Consider the following 21,967-nt stretch of genomic DNA (forward strand, 5'->3'; position numbering starts at 1 on the left):
TTTACAATAGCCCGGAGATGGAAAGAACCTAAGCGCCCATCATCGGACGAATGGATAAAGAAGATGTGGCACATATACACAATGGAATATTACTCAGCCTTAAAAAGAAATGAAATTGAGTTATTTGTAATGAGATGGATAGACCTAGAGTCTGTCATACAGAGTGAAGTAAGTCAGAAAGAAAAAGACAAATACCGTATGCTAACACATATATATGGAATTTAAGGGAAAAAAATGTCATGAAGAACCTAGGGGTAAGACAGGAATAGAGGCGCAGACCTACTGGAGAACGGACTTGAGGATATGGGGAGGGGGAAGGGTGAGTTTTGACAGGGCGAGAGAGAGTCATGGACATATACACACTAACAAACGTAGTAAGGTAGATAGCTAGGGGGAAGCAGCCGCAAGGCACAGGGATATTAGCTTGGGGCTTTGGGACAGCCTGGAGGGGTGGGATGGGGAGAGTGGGAGGGAGGGAGATGCAAGAGGGAAGACATATGGGAGCATATGTATATGTATAGCTGATTCACTTTGTTATAAAGCAGAAACTAACACACCATTGTAAAGCAATTATACCCCAATAAAGATGTTAAAAAAAAAAAAAAAAAGAAGTGTCTTCCTCTTAGTTGCCTCTAACCATCTGAGTTAGCGAAAATTATGGGGGCATTTCATGCAGAGGATGCTACTCATAAACCCCCAAGCGAAGGCTGTTCCTTCTCTCTTTCGGAAGGGCCTTCCTCCTGGTGTGGTGAGAGAGGATGGGGACAGTGTCCCAGGCACCCAGAGCGACCAGTGGCATCAGAGATGACAGAAGCAGATCACTGGCACACCCAAAATAGCCATAGTCTAATGGGGCATGACCAGAAGACCCTCCAATGGTCAGGGAACAGGGTCTCCGAGTTACACGGTCTCAGTTCAAATAGCAGCCATCCCCTAGGACGGATGTGATCATTAAAAGGATGCTATGTATCAAAGGCACAGGCCAGTGCCAGGCACAGAATGAGTGGTCAAGGATGGGACATCCACATGGCAGGGATTTTCATCAGTTTTGTTTCTCACTGTATCCCTGTCTAAAATAGCGCTGTATTGGGTTCCTATGGCTGCTGTAACAAATTACCACAAACTGGTGGTGGCATAAAACAACACAGATTTATTCTTACAGTTCTGGGGTCAGAAGTCTACGATGAGTCTTATGGGAATAAGATCAAGGTGTCAGAAGGGCAGCCACCTTCTGGAGTCTCCAGGCGAGAGTCGGTTTCCTTGCCTTTTCCTGCTCCCTCATTCCTTTGCTTATGGTCTCGCCTCACTTCACCTTTTCTTCCCTGCTTTCATCGTCACATCACTTTTTTTTTTGAATTTTATTTATTTTTTTATACAGCAGGTTCTTATTAGTTATCCATTTTATACATATTAGTGTATATATGTCAATCCCAATCTCCCAATTCATCACACACGCCCCCCTCCCCACCACTTTCCCCGCCCCGGTATCCATACATTTGTTACATCACTTTTCTTCCTTCTATGAAGTCAAATCTCCCTCTTGCAATGAGGACCCTCATGACTACATTTAGGGCCCACTGGATGATCCAGGATAATCTCCCTATTTCAAAATCCTTAACTTTGTGACATCTGCAAAGTCCCTTTTGCCATATAGGTGACATACACAGGTTCCAGGGGTTAGGACCTGGATATCTTTGGGGACCATTATTCAGCCGACTACAAGCACCTAGCTCTTAATGCACTCAGTATATATTGGTTGAGTGAATACGTGAATGTAAGCCATTGAGTATTGTCGTTGGCATCATCTTGGCTTCAAGATGTGTATGTGGTCTCCTCGCCTTCAAGTCTTGCTCAAATGTTATTTCAATGCAGGTTTCCTGACCCTAGTTGAACCCTACAACTTGCTTCCTCCATTGAACACACACTCCTGATCCCTTTATCCAGCTTAATTCCTTTTTCCCCCATAGCACTTTTTGCCTTCTAGCATACTATAAAATTGACTTATTTATTATGTTTATTGGCATTTGTCCATCTCCCCCACTAGAATGTAAGCTCAAAGATTACATTCAGTGTGAGGATTTTTCTGTATTACTCTCAGATGTATCCTGGGGGTCTAGAACAGTGCCTGGCACATAGTAAGTGCTCCATACGTGAGTGCTGAATGAACACATGAACTGAATGCCTCACCAAATTTCCCTCGGCTGCCGACCCGGTTCTTTATCTTTTGTGCTCAATCTTGGCTTTCATGACAATGAAGGCGTTGCCTGTGGTGAAGCCAATCGACTCCAGGTAACCTCTGTATTAATCCTGTTCACGGGTCTCCCCGTTCTGTTAACACACTGGCAATTTTAATTTCTAAAACACAGATAACCTCAATTATCTCCACCAAGACTTGCGAAAGTCTGGGAGGGAAATGGATGGTTTGACTTTGGACATTTATTGAAGGATAGACTTCTTAGCATTCGGATGATTGCAGAGCTGGGTGGAGGAGTTGTCCCTGGCTGAAGTTGCAGGGCTTTGTTATGTTGGGTTATACTGTTTCTACCGGTCTGCTGGAGGAAATGAGCTTGTGGCTCATCTGCAGTTGGTCAGGCTCAGGATGGTCTCTGTAGAGGGGGCTTGAGTGCCTTAGGGGGCATGGTGGAGGGGCTTCAGGGCACCCGGGGCTTCCTGAAACTGTATGTGAGTTTTTGTGTGTCTGTATGTTCTTAAGGAGAGTAGAGTCCATCGCTTGTATCAGCTTCTCAACAGGGAAAGTGAAGGACTTTTGCACTACCCCAGCCGTGAGGATTCTGTGACTCTGTGTCTCACAACATGTAGGTCAAATTAACAGGCCATACACAGCTCAGAAAGGAAAGGCAGCAGTTTGAAAGGCAGGCCCCCTTCTCCCCATCCTCTATCGCCTAACAAGTCCCCAAGCTGTTGTGTTAAAGATGCTGAACCAGGCAGTGGCTCAAATCTCAAGATGATCGATCTCAGTCTTTGCAAGACTCTTTATTTTTGGCTGCATTGGGTCTTCGTTGCTGCGCATGGGCTTTCTCTAGTTGCAGTGAGCAGGGGCTACTCTTCGTTGCAGTGTGTGGGCTTCTCATTGCAGTGGCTTCTCTTGTTGGGGAGCACAGGCTCTAGGCACGCAGGCTTCGGTAGTTGTGGCACGAGGGCTCAGTAGTTGTGGCGCACAGGCTTAGTTGCTCCGTGGCAGGTGGGATCTTCCCAGACCAGGGATCGAACCCGTGTCCCCTGCATTGGCAGGCAGATTCTTAACCACTGCGCCACCAGGTAAGCCCCTCTGGGCATTTCTTGGGGCTTCAGTTTTTCTCATAGGTAGAATTGGGATGGCTCTACTTTCTTTGATTTTTGTGTGATTATGAAATGCTTCAAGTGTATAAAATGCTATAGAATTGCAAAGCGTTCATGTCAGAGGGAATGTGCCTTTTTTGCTGTGGCAAGGCTGGCCTGTTCCCTGCTCCATCCATCCATCCATCCGTCCCACACTTCATTTCTCACAACAGGCATAAAAGCTACTGTGTATGTAACAAAAGCTTTACATGAAACACTAACCCTCATAAAAATCATGAATACTCTGAGATTCAGAGAGCTCAGACCATTTGCTCAAAATCACACAGCTTGAAAGTGATGGAGCAGAGCCTGAATGAAAACCCGGTTTTGTCTGATGCCAATAGCAGTGTTCAGCAACACACCCACCAAAACATTCCTAGAGGCAGAGGAGAGGGGAGCTAAAGAAAGGTGGGGGCACAGGTCTACCAAATACAGCACCTTGAAATCTGCGTTTTCCCTTAAAGTGCATGTACATGTTAGAGTGTACTCCACAGTATGTCCATGCTTATTTTAGTAGCAAAGAACTTCCCAGCAATCTTTAGGTACAGATGGTGCTTTGGGTGTGTGTTGGGGTGGGGGGAGGGCGGTACCCCAGTGTAGCTCTCTGCTATAATCCCCATTACAAACACCGTTTTCCATATCAGATGCTTTTTGTTTACATGTGACTCTTATCTCCTGGGTTGGCCTAGAAGCTCCTGGAGGGTAAGATCTGAATGTGATTCCTCCTTTCTCCTTCCCAAGGCTTAGCCCAGTCCCCAGCATGAAATAAGCAGGCAGTAATGGATTTGGCAAATACTTATTGAATTCCTGCCTAACTGAGTCAGGTGCCATGGGAGATAAAGACAGATATGAGGTGATTCCTGCTCTCAAAGTATTTACAATTGAGCTGGAGAGGCCAAGCTTCCAGAATCTGCCTGAAAAGGATCTTCCCAAGACTCTTGGTACAGCATTTTAAAAGCTTGGGACTGTAATATAGCAATAGGTGAGATGGTAGGTAACTAAGATAGCAAACAACCTTTCATTAAATAGGACAAATTTTGTGAAAAGCGATAACCTGTTCCTCTGGAAATGTAGCATTGTGTCAATTAAAGAGCACACCTTCAACTTACTGATGTTGAAACCACTGTTTCCTGAGAGGGAAAAGTTGAAAGCAGGCACCTGCTCTAGGTACTGTCTGTTTTGCCAGAAGGATCTCAGTCTCTAATTGCTTGGCCTTTGAGGGTCAGCTTCAAAACTTCAGCAGCACAGATAAACCCATGTTCTTTTCTGACAAGCTTGGGTACGTTGGGGTTTATTAGACTCAATTCTACTCATCAGATATTTACCAAGCTCATTGTGTAGGTGCTGGGGACACATGGAGAGGCAACAATGTCCAATGAATGGCTTAAAAACTTTGCAGTGAATCAGGGAGTCAAAATCCTGGCTCCTCTATGAATCAGCTGAGGGATGTGGGCTGGAGCCTCAGTTTTGTAACCCATGGCATGGAGATCCTAATACTTACCTTGCAGGTTGTTGTAAACATCTGTTGGGGTAATGGACGTAAAGCTCCCTGCACAGCAAACTGCACTAAGAACTCCACAAACTCCAAAAGTTAAGGTAATGACTTCTGATTTCAAGAAACACCCAGTCTAGTGAAAAGACCAATACGTTAACAGATAAATGTCATTAGTGTGATGGGTATGACCATTTTTGACTTTTTTTTTTTTTTTTTTGCGGTACGCGGGCCTCTCACCGCTGTGGCATGTCCCGCTGCGGAGCACAGGCTCTGGACGCGCAGGCTCAGCGGCCATGGCTCACGGGCCCAGCCGCTCCGCGGCATGTGGGATCTTCCCAGACCGGGGCACGAACCCGTGTCCCCTGCATCGGCAGGCGGACTCTCAACCACTGCGCCACCAGGGAAGCCCCTTGACATTTTTTTAAAATCATTTACAGAGCACTTACTATGTGCCAGACACTGTGCTAAACAGTTGTACCTGGATCATCTCATTTATTTGCACAAAACCATATATAGCAGGAACCACAATTTTTCCCAGTGAGGAATCTGAGATTTAGGCCATTTAAACCTCAGGGTCACAGAGCTGGAAAGGGACAGAAGGAGGCTTTGAACCCAGCAGTCTGGTTCCAGAGGCAGATTTCAAGGCACAAAGAGACAGAAAGAAGCCAGGAGAGGCTTCACAGAGGAGGTGCTGGAGCGGCGAGCAGTTTTTCAGGCACCAAAGTCATGGGAGAAGGAGTCCAGGCAGGAGGGAAGAGGTGGCAGGATGAAGAGCTGGGTCTGTGCACAGGGTCTGGGATGGAGGGCGGTGTGGGTCTAGAAGGTGAGGGTGGGGAGGGAGGAGTGGGCCAGATGGTGGGACACCTCATGAGTCAGGCACAGGGACTTGGGGGACCAGTGAAGGATGAGAAAGACAGGATCATGGCACGCAGGGAATGTAATCTACACTGATGTTCTACGGGGAAAGTATTGGGTTGGCCAAAAAGTGCGTTTGGGGTTTTCTGTAAGATCCTCCAGAAGCCACAGGTTGGGAGAAGAAATTTGTGTTCCATATACATAATAAAAGAACTCCTAAAAAAATCGATTTGAAAACCCAATTTTTAAAAATGAAACAAAGGTTAAACAAGCACTTAAAAAAAGATACAAGTGATCAAAAAGCATATAAAAGGGTGCTCAACATTGTTATTCGTTATGGAAATACAAATTAAAACAACGAGATACCACTACACACTCACCAGAAAGGGTGTAATTAAAACAAAGACACCACCGATTATTGAGGGATGTGGAGCAACTGGAACTCTCATAGACGACTGGTGGGAGTGTGTAGTTTGGTACAGCCACTTTGGAAAACTGGCAGTGTCTGCTGAAGCTGAACATATGCCTTTTCTGTGACCCGGCAACTGAACTCGGGCACATCCACAAGGGAAAAAAGCGCATGTGTCCACCCAAACAAAGACTTGTTTGAGAATGTTCATAACAGCTTTATTGTAATAGCCCCAAACTGGAAACAGTCCAAGTATCTGCCAACAGGGAAACAGATACATAAATGGTGGTATATTCATGCAGTGGTAGAGTCACAGTAATAAAGAATCAACTATTGCTACAAGTAACAAATGGAAGAATTTCAAAATAACAAATGGAAGAATTTCAAAGACACTGTATGGAGTGAAATATGCCAAATGCAAAGGTTCAAGAACAGGAAAAACCAATCAATAGTGATAGAAGTCAGAACAGTGGTTTCCTGTGGGAGGTACTAACTGGAAACACTGAGGGAACCTTCTGGGTTACTGGGAATGTTCTTTATCTTGACCCGGATGGTGAGTTCACAGGTGTATCCACATGGAACAATTCACTGAGCCGTACACTTTATGTTATACCTCAATCAAGATGTTTTTCCAAGATAATAAATATATTAAAGTGTTAATTAGTTTCAAACCTTGCTAGGCAAAGATGTCTAACATATTTCTGAAAATATAAGAATGAACTTAAATGTTAAAAAATCAAATTAAATACATGGAGCATGAAATAAAAAGCAGTAGAATAGCGATGTTTAAAGAGCTGGAATACGAAGGGAAAATGGCAGATGGAGTCAGAAAATAGATTAAAGTTCACTACAGTCCAGCGTTTACATCAGGGAGAAGTGAGAGGTGAAGTTGTCAAGCCAGACCCGAGAGGAGGTAGCTGGTGGAGCCCGGACTGTAGAGGTGAAGAGACTAGATTTTTGACTTGAAAGTCAACCAGAAGCTAATAATTCGTGAGCTGGGAAAAATGCCATTAAAAACCAGGAGGATGACTGTGGTGATGATAGCGATCATAAACATAAGAACACTTAGCACTTGCTGAGCACCTATTATGTGTCAGACCTTCTTGTCAGTGCTTCACTAGTATCATCTCATTTAATCCTCACAACCGCTCTGGGAAGTCACTACGATTTTGCTAGTTTTACAGAGGGAGAAACTGAAGAAGCGGAGTAATTAACCCGGAGCCTCCAAGAATAGGAGAAAGAGACCCCGTGGGGAGGTAGTGAGGAAATCCAATGACTTAAAGGAATTCAAATGACTTCACGTTAAAACAGGTCTAAGGAGCAGGCAAATTACTTACATGATATAAATGCTGCAGAATAAATCAGCAGCGTATTGGCTAGAATTCTAGAGGGAGGAGAGAAATTGCGTATCTTTTGCATGCTTTTGGGCATATAAACAACATACTAAATTTAAAGAGTACAAAGTGGAAAATGGTGTGGCTCGAAGGAGGAAATAAAGGTTCTTGCACAGGACTTGGTTTGAAAGAAGTAACTGGGGCGACCTCTGCCCATAGCTGTTATATCGTGACCTTCTGAGGCTTGGAAGTTTCATGTCCTTTGAATCGCTCTTGATAATTCATCTTTCTCCACATTGGCAAGGTCAGGTTAGGCAGCAAGGGACGAAAAGATCCAGGAAGATTTTCTCCCTTCCTCCCTTCCTTCAGTCTGTTTCTTTCTTTCAGTAAGTCTATATTTATTGTGTATCAATTATATTCCATGCATTGTTTTAGAGGCTGGCGATACAGTGATAAATAAACTAGGAAGTTCCTGCCAGGCCTCATGAAACTTATAATCAGAGGAGACACACGATACACAAATAAACATATATTATTTTAGGTACTCATTGAATGCAGTGAGGAAAAATGAAGGAGATTGAGGGAAGCATTCATTATACAGGAAGATAAGTGAAGGCCTCTCTGAGGAGCTGACATTTGAGCTCTGATGTATGCAGAAGGAAAGATCAAAGTCTGAGAATATGAGGAAAGACATTTCCAGGCTTAGAAATCAGCCAGTGCAAAGGCCCTGGGGTGGGCATCTGTGAGGCCTGTCCAAGGAACAGCAAGAAGGCCAGTTTGGTTAGTGCACATCGAGGGAGAGGAGAGTGGTAGGAAATGACATCACAGAGGAAGTACGAGGCCCACATCTCTCAGGGCTTTCTACTTTAGACTTTTTTTCCCTAAGTTTGATTGGAAGCTATTGGAGGGTTTTGTTTTGGGAAGCAACTGGATCTGATTAACTTACAGCGAGAAAGAACTCATAAGCGGGCAAGAGGAACAGGGAGCACAGCCTAGGAGGCTATTGCAGGAGTCCAGGGGGAGCTGACTGGTGGCTGGACTCAGGTGGTACTGATGGGGGTCAGGAGATGAGGCTGGACTCAGGACACAGTCTGCAGGAGAAGCTGCAGGGTTTGCTAGTGAATTGGATGAAGGGCACGAGAAAAAAGAGCAAGAATGTCCCGAAATCTCTGTCCTTGGTTAAACGAATGATGCTACCACTTTATTTGGGGAATGATTAGGTTTAAGGGGTAAAATCAGGAGTTTATTTTCAACCAGAGATGTTAGCCTGCTGTTGCATAGACCAGCTTGGAGTTCATGGGGGTACTGTGGAAAACAACAAGTGAAGTAATCCCTTGTGGATAGAAAAATCCCAGTTCTCCCTACTTATTAACATTTATTCATTCAGCAAATATTTATTGAGTACCTACTGTGTGTCAGGCCCTGTGCCAGGTGCTGGGAATACAGCATGGATTTGCCCAGAAACATAAACTATCTTCATTACAGCTTAATTAGTTCACTGGTTTCTGAGACACTTCTCTGAATATTGTGTAAATATATAGAATCAACTCTCAAGAGTTATAAATACTGAGATGTTCTCTGATTCAGCAATTTGGAAGAGCTCAGATTCCCGGAAAGAAAGGAGCTATATATAGCTTTGGACAAATGACAGATTTACCTAATAAAATATTTGAAGACTGCCTTAAAATGAATCAGAAGAGACTGCCTCAACCAAATTAATGTTTATGAAGAGTCAACTTGGTGTAATGGAAAAGCTTACAGGGCTGGAAGGCAGAAGCTCTGGGCCTGTCTGTCCTGCCCAGCTAGGTCACAGGTATGACCTTGACTGAGTCCATCATCTTGCTTCAGTTTTCACTTCAATAAAATGAATCCACTGAAGGCAGTATTTTCCAAAGCACTTCCAAACTACTAATTTTTTTCTTTGCATTATCTTCTCCTGGACTCTTATTCCTCTTTCTAACATTTATTTAAAAATAAAACCCCAAACTCCAAGGTGATTCTTCTTTCTTTTGAGGGTTCATCTTTTGAAGCAAAGTATTTTCTTTTAGCAAATGAAACGTGTTTTTTCCCTGACTGTAAAATGATACATGTTCAGAAAAGCACAGAGATAAAAAGTCCCTACAATGATACCATGGAGGTAACTATGTCTGTTTTCACCATCAGTGCCTCTGCAACAGGTATCATATTAGCAGGTGCTTAATAAATATTTATTGAATGAATGACTACTGTTAGTATCTTGTGAAAACATTCTTTTTAGTCTTCAGAGGAAAAAAAGAATCCTTTCTCTGGGGTTGTTTAGCCTCTGAAGAGGCTATAGTTATAGCCACCAGAGACTGAAACTTGCTGGGACTGTATCGAATCTCTGAGATTACACATTTCACAACAGCTGATGTTTCTTATCTATGGAATGTAGGGAAACAACAACACTAAATACACCACTCTGATGGCCATAAACAATATCAAGGGTGGCTCGGTTTGAGCAATATCAAGAAAGGCTGTGAAACAGTCCATGGTCTAACCAGGAGTGGCTCTGGTAGCAGCTGCCCCACAAGTCCTTCCTCCCACACTTGGGCCCTCTTCCTTCCCTACAGAACCAAGATGAGGTTTTTTGGGGCACTTGAGTTCAACTCACCAATTTTTATTGCGAATCTAGCATTCTTTCGATTGGTAACTCCCTTCTCAGTAAACCAAGATGGTCTTCTGATTGCTCTGGAAATGAATGGAAGCCAGATCCTGTCTGCAGACACATGCTGTTATCTTTTTTTCTCAGATGGAATTCGTGGCTAATGTTGAAAAACTGGGACACTGGACATGTGAATCTGAGTTTTCAGATCTCTTGAAAAATCGCTGGATTTGGCACCCGTGGGCCCTCATCACCTGGAGCAATCAGCTGGAAGTGAGGGCAAGCCTCCCACCCGACACAGGGGCTGTGTTCTTCAGCTCCCTGTGGTCCCACCTGCCCCTACTGTGCTATATCCTGCCTCCTGGGCTCATTCACCCAACTTGCCACCTCTAACAGATTACGGGAAGCATTCAGGGATAACCCACTGAGCACCAGGCACTGTGCAAGTCTCTTGGAATACGTAAACGCAACACAGCTACTACCCTGGAGGAGCTCGTGTATAAACCAGTTAATTACAGTGCAGTGAGCTAAATGCAGCACAGAAGGCATGACCATGGCACAGCATGGGGTCTCTGCCCTGAGAAACTGGTTGGAGGTTCTCTGAAGGTCACTGCGCTAGATTTTGAAGGATGAATATGAATGATTCAGGCAGGTGGTTGGTGGCGAATATTGCAAACAGTAGGGGTGGAATGGAGAGCATTTATAAGATCTTCTGCCGAATTGCTGCCTGTTGCACAGGGGAAACTCTCAAGCCAGCAACTACCTTTCCCCTGATTGATGCTGGTCTGTCTATAACCCTCTGCCCAGGTCCTCCCATACCTTCCATCTGTCAAAACACCAGAGAAGGTTACCTCTACCAGGAAGAGCCTGCCTGACTAATCCCCATTCACCTCCAGTTACTTCAACTAAGGCAACACTCCCATTCTGGAAAAACTGGCTACCTGAGGGTGATTCTGTTATTTGAGCTCTTTGTTTTGTTTTGGAACCTCTGACATTTGAAGAATAGACCAGCATTCCAAGTAATTGATCAGTAAGTGTTTATCAAACACCTATGTATTTGACTGGAACTCTTTCTGTCATATATATCATTTTTGGCTCCAACAACGACCCAGTTGAGAAAGAAGACAAACACAAACTGAAAACAGACTGCAATTCAGAAAACATTTATTAAATGCCCGATATTCACAATTTTTAAAATACCTCCATCCATCCAACATTTACTGAGCACTAATAGGGCCAGGCAGTGAGCTTGGCACCTAGAAATGGAGATGCACTGAAATATACAAGCTAGCAGGAGACACCGATAAATAAACCCCTTACAGTAATTTTCCTGCCAGAGCAACGTTCAAAGTACGGCAATAACTTTAAAAAGAAGTGTTGACTGCTCCCATGAATACTGGGCAGGTATCACGGAGAAGACAAGCTCCAGCTGCTTATCTTATTGACTTTGTATCATGACATTTTACAACATACACAAAAATATAGAGACGAGTACAACGAATCTCCATGTACCCATGACCCGGCTTTAAAAGTAGTAACTCACAGCCACTTTTTTTTCTATTATTATTATTTTTTTAACAGCTTTATTGGAGTATAATTGCTTTACAATGGTGTGTTAGTTTCTGCTTTATAACAAAGTGAATCAGTTATACATATACATATGTTCCCATATCTCGTCCCTCTTGCATCTCCCTCCCTCCCACCCTCCCTATCCCACCCCTCTAGGTGGTCACAAAGCACCGAGCTGATCTCCCTGTGCTATACGGCTGCTTCCCACTAGCTATGTATTTTACGTTTGGTAGTGTATATATGTCCATGCCACTCTCTCACTTTGTCATAGCCACTTTTGATTCATTTATACCTCCACCTACTTCACTCCATCCCTTTGTTTTGTTTGGAAGCCAATCCTAGACGTTTTAATCATTTCATCCATAATACTGAGCTGGAAATGTCTGGACTTTCCGCTAGTAACATCCTTCTCCCAATCTATTCTTTTGCCAGTGACTACTCCACCAGAGTTATATACCCTGATTCCCACCAGTAACCCCAAATCCTTGACTGGTTCAGGGTAAAGATCCAAGACTTTATTGGAGCCTCTGAGTTGACAGAAGGAAAAGCCTGAGCTGATCCAGTGAAAACCCCATCCTGCCTTATCTGGAATACTGAACATATTCTTCTGGTCCTTGGCCTTAAACTGCTAATTTCTTATAAGCTTGTTGAGCCCCTAATGTGTGGACAAAACGGGGGCTACATTCCACATTCCCATGTGCCCTTAGCAACCTTCCCAGAAACCTCAGACAGTATGGGGCTTGCTCTGCAGGCCAAGCTGCCCCAGATTTGCTTCCTGTCACCACCTTGATTGATCTTCACTGGGTGGGGAGCCTGGTCACATCTGAACATCTGGCCTCTCTACCTTCCACCCCTTCAGCGTTTCTCTCTCTCTCTGAAATGTACCAACATCATGCAATTAGTTACTCAACCCAGAACATTATCCTGGACTCCCTCTCCCTTCTAATTCTGCCTATTCGTTTACAGCCATCCACTACTGTCCACCTCCATCATCGCCCTTCCATCCAGCCCACCATTCCCTTCCCTCAAGTACGGCAATATTTAAGCACTTTTCTGCCTTTGGCAACCCCCCCCACCGCCACCAATTCTCCACGCAGCGGCTGAGTGATCGTGAAACGACCTGCTAAAAACCCTCTCATGGTTCCTAACACCTACGGGATCAAGACCAACTTCCTTATCACTGCTAAGGAGGCCCTGCTTCTGCTCCATCTCCTCCCTGGCCGGCAACCCAAACGCTCTTTTCAGGGCCTGGTTTCTCGGGTCTCTGTGCTCTTACCTGGGAAGCGCCTTTTCTCTCGTAAATAGTGAACGCTACAACTACTGCGTCCTCGCTTACATGCGTTATCTCACATGAATCCGCAACAACACTAAGATATCATCTTCATTTTGCAGACGGACAAATTAAGGATGGGCACCTTACCCATGGTAACACAGCTAGTGAGTGGAAGAGCCGAGACTCGGATTCAGACTCACGGCGCCAGAGGCCACGGGCTTAACCACCGAGTGCCAGCCTGCCCGCACACCCCTCCATCTCTGCAGCGATCGCTCTCAGCGGCGGACCGCGCCCGGCAGCGCCCGTTCGGGGACCAGCAGCTCAGTAGGAGGAACGAGGCTTCGGATTGGCAGCCTCCGGCGACGCCGGGGGAGAGGGAGGGCACAAAGGCGCAGGGGCGTCGCGCAGAAATGACGCAACACCGCGGCTCCTTAAAGGCGCCGGACTCTCGAGCGGCGCACGGCGCAGGCGCGTTCCGGAAGATCTCGATTTTGCTCGCATCGCTGGGAGCCGGCCCGGGCAGACGGGCGCGAGCGGGCTGTGCAGACGGGGCGTGCGCTGGACGCGGGCGGCTCGAGAGGTCCGTTTGGGCGGCGTCCGGAGCCCGACCGGCGGGCTGAGGAGCGGGCGCCGCGATGGCCGAGGGCAGCGCAGTGTCAGACCCTCAGCACGCTACGCGCCTACTGCGAGCGCTCAGCTCTTTCCGCGAGGAGTCCCGCTTCTGCGACGCGCACCTGGTCCTCGACGGGGAGGAGATACCGGTACAGAAGAACATCCTGGCGGCTGCCAGCCCGTACATCAGGTGAAGAGGGGGCCGGGCGGGGCCGCGCTGCCCGGAGCCCGGGGGCGGGGCGAGGCGGGCGTGTCCCCGGAGCCCCTGGTCCCCACCCCCCAGCTGCCGGGGTCCCTCTGGTCACCGCTTAGCGCGGTGTCCCTGCCGGCAGACACCCCGGCCGGGCCCCACTCGTTGCCTCCCCGCAGGACAGCTCTTATGGCTTCGGCCGGGCTGGGCCAGTGCCCCCCACAGGACCCCACTACCCCTGGAGTTGACCCCGGACCTCAGTCCCCCCGCCCTCCCTCCTCAAGTTCCCACCGCCCGGCGCTGGCCGGGGCCTCAGAACCCCGGAGGCCCCCAGACGCCGTCCTGGGCCGGACCCGGCCCCGCGACCGCGAGCAGGGCTTGGGCGGCGCCCAGGAAGAGCTGCCTCCTCGCCCCGGCCCAGCCCGCGGATCCCGGGTGAAGTTTGCCGGCCGTTCGCCTCCTAATCGACACATATTGGGCCGGGCCCAGCGCCGCGGAAGCGGCCAGGGAGCGTCCCTCCCGCGAAGCCAAACAAATACCTCCTCTCCGGGTGTTGGCAGAGGGAAAACCCTGTCGGATCTTTTTCTTAGGATGGACGATCCGACACCCCCTCCCCCCCAGCCCCAAGTTCTTCGCAAAAGTGACTTTCCACCCTTTGTGGGAACTCCTTTTAAAAAGAAGGGTAGTGCGTTATAGACGTTAAAGTAAGCTGTAGCACATTTTAAAAGACTTACTGTAATTCTCAGGATGCTGTTACAGCCCAAGGACCATGAGATTTTAGCGACTTGCAGAAAGCATTTAAAACAAAGCTTAACCTGGTTTGCCAGCTCAGCTAATGAGGTGAATTAAAGGTTGATACGACAGTGCTCATACAAGTGTGTCACATCTTGAGAGGGCTGTTATGTTACAGCAACTTTCTTGCAAACTGGGTTACTCTTTCAATAAAAAAAAAAAAATTCTAGAAGCTGGAGAAACTGCCTAGTAAGCTGGTTAAATATAGACTAATAGTAGAGAATGTCACTAGAATTGACAGGTCAGAAAAGGCAAAATGATGTGCGCTGCATTCTTAGTGCATTGTCCTAGCAGAACTCGGCACACAAACTGCATTTTAACCTTTGCATTGGCAGACATTTGTGCTTAGTCAGAAGCAGTTCAAGTGCTCTGGTAACTTCTGGCTCCTCCTGGCTCTCTTAAATCCAGTTGCACTCTTTCTTTGTGGATTTAAAGGTGCGGTTGGGGTGAGTTGTCATTAGTGTGGATTTAGATTGCCAACATGACAGATATCTCATAGCTGGCAGTTCAGAGCTTTGAGCAGTCAATATAAAATTGGCATCAGCAAGCCAGTGTCTTCCCTGTATCCAAAGTATTCCCTGTCTGGGGAAATGGTTAGGAAAACTACTTTAGATGTATTAGTGTAGTTCTGTAAGTGACATCCAGCTGGCTTAAAAGAAAATTGCAAATCACCAAATACATGCTCTCTATTCCCTTTCCGTGGTTCATTTTTCTCCATAGCACTTGCCACTATAATATACCCTATATTTTATTCATTTACTCTGTGGATCTTCCCCACCCACAGTGTAAGCTCCAAGAGGCCAGGGATTTTCCTTTCGTTCATTACCGTATCCCTGGCACACAGAAAGACCAGTGCCTAGTGGTTAGCAGATGGGTTGAAGCAGGGACTGCCTTCCTTTATGCCACAGAAGACTGGACGTGAGAGGACCGGCCCTGGTGCATTTCCATTTCAGATGCTCAGTTGTCCCTGATTGAGAAGAGCCCTGCACCTGCTTTCTGCTCCCAGCTTTCACTCTTCTGCGAGTTGTCCGTAGATGACTTCATCTTGGCTTCAGCTCACTAGTCTGATAAATGAGGGATAAAATGCGTCTTCATCTCATTTAATCTTTGACCCACACTGTGAAGAAGTAGGTAATAGTGCTTTGAGCCGCTCACAGGTCTGCACACAGGTTTCCAAAGGTAGTGGTATCACTGCTATATCTGCTGAATTAGGAAAGGTGGGGCATCCGCTTGTGACATGGTGGCACGTATGAGAATATTTAGTAATGTGAAATGTTATTTAGACTAGCAGTATTTTTTTTCTCTATTTTTAGTTTGTTTTTCTTAAGATTTATTTATTTATTTATTTTACTCTTGGCTGCATTGGGGCTTAATTGCGACACGCGGGATCTTTGTTGGGGTACGCGGAATCTCTCATTGCGGCATGCGGGATCTTTCGTTGCGGCGTGGGCTCTTCGTTGCGGTGTGGGCTCTTCATTGCAGTGCACGGGCTTCTCTCTAGTTGTGGCCTGAGGGTTTTTCTCTCTCTAGTGGCGTGCAGCCTCCAGGGCGCGTGGGCTCTCTAGTTGAGACACGGGAGCTCAGTAGTTGTGACGCGCGGGCTTGGCTGGCACGCGGGCTTGGTTGCCCTGCAACATGTGGGATCTTAGTTCCCCCGACCAGGGCTCAAACCCGCGTCCCCTGCATTGTAAGGCGGATTCTTTACCTCTGGACCACCAGGGAAGTCCCGCTAGCAGTAATTTAGATGTGAAATATTACTAATCGTAGTAGCAGAGCCAAAAGGGACTTCAGACCCCTCTAATCCAATTCTGTTACTTTCCAGATAAAGAAGTGGTGCTCGGTGGGCATTAGTGATCTGTATTACAGTGAGGTTATTAGCACTTAATGGTTGAACTAGAATTAGACTGCAGGTTAATGACACCTAGTCTCCTACTCGTTTACCATACCAAGCTACAGCATTACTCACATGTAACTATTCTTTGCAAGTCAGTAAGCGGTAGAGTTTACGCAATATGTTATGATTTACGTGCTTATTAAGTACTTTCACATGCTGTCTCACTTTGATTTTCATTTTCAACCATCTTGTACAGTAGGCAGGGCAGATATTTTTGACATTTTACAGATAAATATGAATTAGTCAATATGTGTTTTTTCAGTGACTAATTGCCGTAACTTCATTTGACTGTTGAAGTGGTATATTTGTTCTTGGGGTTCTTTTAAAATTATCAATCTCAAGGCTACTTCAAAGTAGTGTGACTAATTTGTGTTACTACTTAGAAACAAACTTTAATTTTTGACACCAATGATGTTGGGCTTTTATAACATCTTTGTTTTGTTTGAATGGAACTTAAAGAATTCTATTGAAACAAAATGAGTTTGTATGTTCTAGAGCTTGATGTTTCTCACTTTCCCTTTGGAAGCTTAAGCATTTAGGTCTGTGATATCATTAACATAGGGATTGGGAGTTCAAAAGTTTGGTAGTCTCTGAAGTTTTATAAAAATCTGTTTTGTTTAATGTCTTCAGTTAGCCTGGTTTTAGTAACTGTCATAGGGGTCTGAAGTGCAGTTTAGAAACAATGTTATGTATTGCTTCTGTATCATCAACCAAGGGAACCAATCCAACACTGTTGCACTAGGAATTAAAACAACTCATTTGGCATACTTTCTACTAAATATAGAAGTCTTTTAGCCTTACTGGTTTACTCTTTTCCTGTGCTTTATCTTTGGTTTAACATTTGTTTTTCCTCCGGGTCGTCTTAGCAATCATACTGCCTTAGAAACACTTTCAGTATAAAAGGAAAAAGCCAGAAAAAACCCAAGTTCGGCCACAAAACCCCAGTGATAACCTGAAAGAAGATTATGTAGGGTATGTGTCACGCAGCCTAAGATTCAAACGCTGCAGGGAGGACAGGCAGGAGCTTCCATAGTTCATCACTCAGCCCAGTAAGTGGGAAGCTACTTTCCCAGCATGCCCTCTGCCCAGCATTTTCTCATGATCCTGAATGACATTTTTCCTTTGGTTTGTTGGGAAAACAAAATCTAAATGTAGCTGACGACCTTTAAGAATGATGACATTGAATTCATAGCTTATAACAACGACCCACAGCAACCCTTTCCTTTCTCAGCAACCCTGAGACCTTCTGGGAAAGGTTCCCTGAGGCTTATAGGAAATTTCCTTTTCTCTTGAATATTGCAAAGTTTGCTTTGCTTCATGTCTGAGGCTCTTCTCATGCTGGCACAATTCCCTTGATCTGATGTGGAGTTCAGACTCCTCTCTTTCGTGAGCTGTGGTTCTTTGGGGGTAACGTATGTGAAAGGATTTGGCAATAAATTGCCGTGTGATTCTGCAGTGGCATTATAGTGGCTCTGTACAGGTTCCAGTCCCGTATCCACTTTTGGGAATTTTGGTTTTTCTAGGGAATCTGTTGGAATGTGAGTTCGTTTAGCTTTTAGTCCTGGAGAGTAAAGGAAAGAAAGATTCCCAGGATTTTGGGATCCTTTGATGAGTTAGCCAACAATAAGAATGACAGTTTTTGTCCCTGTTTTTTGAGAGGAAGCTGGTCTAGTGAGGGTGGAGTGGAGGCATTGGGCCTAGAATCCAGCCTGGATCATCTTGGACAACTTTTCTGGGCCTTAGTCTTCTCATCTGTGAAGTGAGGTTGATTGGGCTCCGTGCTGTTTTCGGTCCGCTTGGCGTGTCTGTGTTGTGGGGAGGGAGTCTGTCTCTGTTCTTACGGCTTTACTGTATCATGTAAAGTTTTGTTGCCCATTGATGTTAAGGCCTTTCCTTTGCCCTGTCACACAGGACGTGGTTGGGTATTCTGCTGTATAAATCCAGCCCTGTAGAGTTGTTTCGTAACAAGCATTTATTTTATGCTGTTAATCTGGGTGCGTTCCAAGGCCTAGTTATTGATGAGCCTGTTTTGCCATTTAAATCTAAAATTTGACTCATAGATGATGCTGATGAAACTTCTCAAGGAGACGGATGTGATCTCTGTAGGAGTCCAAGTTTCATGGTGATGCAGAAATTATCATCCTTTCTTTGGGTACTTGAAATCTGCCCTGTATTTTATGAGCAGTAAAGTCCAGTAGTGTTGTCTGCTATGTGCAGAGCAAGCTGTCAGCCCCCAAGTCCCTTTTCTTTCACTTGTGCTCTGAGTTCATAGTCACCTGTGTATATAGCAGCTCATGAATGATTGTCAGAAGGGTTTTGTATAGCGATTGTAACCCGTTAAGTTTCTTAGTTCTCAAGGGTTCAGCTAGAAGCTCCCGGTTCTGAGACTGTTGCTGAATCCTGAGCAGTCTTTAAATCAAATCAGCTTTACCTACTGCTTGCTATCCTCTGATGGTGATGGGAGATACATTGGGCCTGAAAATCTTTTGATGGATCTAGGCTTCTTTGTTTTTATCCATCTACTATAAGGCATCCCTTACAACTGCTTAAAAAGATGAAATCTGTCCTGAAGGGCTTACAGTCCCATGGTTCAAAATGATCCTCTCCATCCTTCTCCTCCTCTTCCTGCCCCCCTCCTCCCCTTCCCTTTCCCCCTTTCCCTCCCCTCCCCCTCCTCCCCTTCCCTTTCCCCCTTTCCCTCCCTCCCCCTCCTCCCCTTCCCTTTCCCCCTTTCCCTCCCTCCCCCTCCTCCCCTTCCCTTTCCCCCTCTCCCTCCCCTCCCCCTCCTCCCCTTCCCTTTCCCCCTCTCCCTCCCCCTCCTCCCCTTCCCTTTCCCCCTCTCCCTCCCCCTCCTCCCCTTCCCTTCCCCCTCTCCCTCCCCTCCCCCTCCTCCCCTTCCCTTTCCCCCTTTCCCTCCCCTCCCCCTCCTTCCCTTTCCCCCTCCCCCTCCTTCCCTTCCCTTCCCCCCTCCCCCTCCTCCTCTTTAGTACTTGCAGTCATATTTGATTAAACCCTTTTCTTAACGTGAGTTTTTCAAAACCAATATTAAAGTATGTTCTCTTTCAGAAGATCGAAGAAGTATTTTCTCTGGGCTTCTTAAGGAAACTAAGAGCTTGTGAATTGGAGCTCTAAGTTTAACATATATTACTTATTTCAGGTGAAATATGTGTGTTTATTTGTACAAGGCAGTGGTTGCCACGCTTAGTAGCAGTGAATGCTCTAATTCTGGACAGGTTCTCGGAAGGTTTCAAACGATGAAACAAATCAATAAAATTCTTGTTAGACTAGTGAATCTAACATAAAGTGAAGTGTTGAATGTTTAGATTTATTGTAGAACTTTCCTGAGGGTTGTCATTTTGAGTAATAGTAATGTGATAGAAGTAAATCTTAGCTCCACTGAATACCAGCTGATAAGTTCTCCCTCTTTTACCTGTGCCCTCTGACTTTTACCTCTTCTTGCAGTGTGTATTTTCCGCTGCAAGTCCTCTTCAGTGTTCTTAAAGAAATTTTTATTATATAATTTAGAGAGTCAAGCAAAGTGCTTTTCCACATAGAAAGGTTGGTTCCTTGGATTTAGATTTGGATAATAGAGACTGAGCATCCAGATTACAAAACCGCCTTATCCGTTGTTTACACTGTTAGTCGGTCTGTCTCATGATATCAAAGTGAGGCTTAAAATCTATAATCCATAAAGAAAACATAATTAGGACAAATAAGGAGTTGTTTGGATTCATCCTTCAGAAGGATACAAATCTATCATTTTGTGCACTAGAGCTATAATATAAATGCATAATTTTAAAGTTGGAATCCTAGGTTAAGGGTGGAGGTGCGGGGGTATGGGTGTGACAGTTGGCAGGTTAGGGCTGCAGCCTTGAATTTGAGTGCTTCCCATGGGTCCTCTGCCTCCTAAGACCCGATGAGTCCAAAGAAGGAAGGAGATCAAAGATGGCAGCTGTAGCTCTATGGAGGGTAAAGGTCGTGTGTCCATCTAAACGTCCTCTGTCACTCAGTTAGAGTTCTTGACCCCCGTGCTCAGAAGAGCAGAGACTGAAGTCGTTTTCCTAAGTGTTGCCAAAGAATATCTTCACCACACAATGATCTAATGTCTCGTGTTTGCTGCTTCCATTTCTCTGTGGGAGTAAATTATAATTTTTTTTCTTCTTTTCAGAGAGTTTTAGAAAAATAGAATGCTTAGGGAAAAATAAGATCTTGGTGAAGTATTTTGTTAGATAAAACAGTTAGCCTTCAGGCAGTAAAGCTTTGGGAGGCAGCACATATCAAGTGGAAGGGGGGAAGACTGGTTTTTAAATAGACTGTTATAATGGGATATAGACCAATACAGTGTCCTTCATTTTTCTGTTTAGAGTTAACGTGCTAATGGATATAGAACCTTAAATGTACATCTTTGTTCATAGGTATTTTGTGATTCTCTCAACTACTAAGTATTTTGGTATCTTTTCAGGAGCAATTTTAAAGACCATTTGACACTTGTGATTTTTATGTTAACACGATAAGATGAGTAGAAATATTGTAAAACATAGTTTGATAGTCATATTCGCATTCATCATTAACCAGTTGCCTGTGCCTCTGAATAATTGTAAATTGTCTAGTACTGTTGAGTTCAAAATATTTTCAGACTTCTGTCACTGAAATTGTTTATATGAGTCCATCCCTGAATTGGAGTAAACTGCATATTTAGGGTGTGAGGTTGGGATGAGTCTCTTCTGACACTTAGAGCACATTCACTGGGAGTGGCCGGCAGTGTGAGAACGGTGGAATTGAGAAAAGCCATGGGAATCCTTAGAAAGAAAGGTCATTGATCACTGATTTCTATTCTTTCCTCGCTGGAGCCCACTTCTGCTTCAGGGATAGAATTGGAGGCCAGCAGAACCCAGGGTCTTCTTGAATATTCCATTTGGTTAGTCAAGGGAAGAGTTTCCCACCTCCGTCCAGCTTTTCCTCCTGTGCTAAAGCTGGTATGGGGAGTGCAGACTTACCTCGCAGATTAGAGACTTCTTTCAGGTGTTGTTGGTTGGTTGGTTGGTTTATTTTCCTGCCTGACTTCTTAACACTGCTGCTTGTATGAGCAGAGCTACCAACTTTGTTCCTTGCCCAAAAGGGAGAATCCCTGTTGCTGGCCGAGAGGGAGCAAAATTTTCATTTCTCTCACCTCCTGCAATGGAACAGGAGAAGAATAGGTGTTCTGTTCCCTTTCCTTACTGTTTTCCTATTGATAGGAAAGGGGACTATGAAAATGTGCACTATTGTCCCGCTGCTGGTACATTCTTTAGAAATGTCATCACCACCTTAGCCCATATGCTTGTGGGATTGTGCTCACCAATAATAAAGTACAGTTCAAGAATTAGCATTGTCATAAGTCGTTGAAATGTGTCATGTATTAATTCATGATGGAGTTCCCTGTCAAGGGACCTTACATAACTAGTGTTGACTGATTAGGATTAATCATTCCTTCAACAAATACACAGGAGACACTGGGTATCAGCAACAGCTGGGTGCTGGGGGGAGACGGGCAGGAGTTTGTATTTCATGGTTTGCGGAGTGTTACACCTTCCCAGGCTCCA

General features: G+C 45.3%; 2 protein-coding genes across 13 annotated transcripts in view; both read left to right on the forward strand.

Moving 5' to 3' along the window:
• Positions 1 to 13,517, forward strand: part of BCO1 (beta-carotene oxygenase 1) — a 57,294-nt gene extending 43,777 nt beyond the window's left edge. The window contains 1 exon segment of the mRNA XM_032614836.1: positions 13,164 to 13,517. Coding sequence (XP_032470727.1) covers positions 13,164 to 13,517 — 354 coding nt within the window.
• Positions 13,357 to 21,967, forward strand: part of GAN (gigaxonin) — a 102,152-nt gene continuing 93,541 nt past the window's right edge. For 10 of the 12 annotated variants that reach the window (XR_004346835.1, XR_004346833.1, XR_004346836.1 and 7 more), the window contains exon 1: positions 13,375 to 13,699. Coding sequence is in view for 7 of the 12 variants with exons in the window: in XM_032612420.1 (XP_032468311.1) it covers positions 13,533 to 13,699 (167 nt within the window). In the remaining 5 variants the exon portion in view is untranslated. Of the gene's footprint in view, positions 13,700 to 21,967 lie in introns of all 12 variants that reach the window. The other 2 variants (XM_032612418.1, XM_032612425.1) reach the window with 1 other exon arrangement.

The sequence above is a fragment of the Phocoena sinus genome, chromosome 19, assembly GCF_008692025.1.
Source record: "Phocoena sinus isolate mPhoSin1 chromosome 19, mPhoSin1.pri, whole genome shotgun sequence".
NCBI lineage: Eukaryota > Metazoa > Chordata > Mammalia > Artiodactyla > Phocoenidae > Phocoena > Phocoena sinus.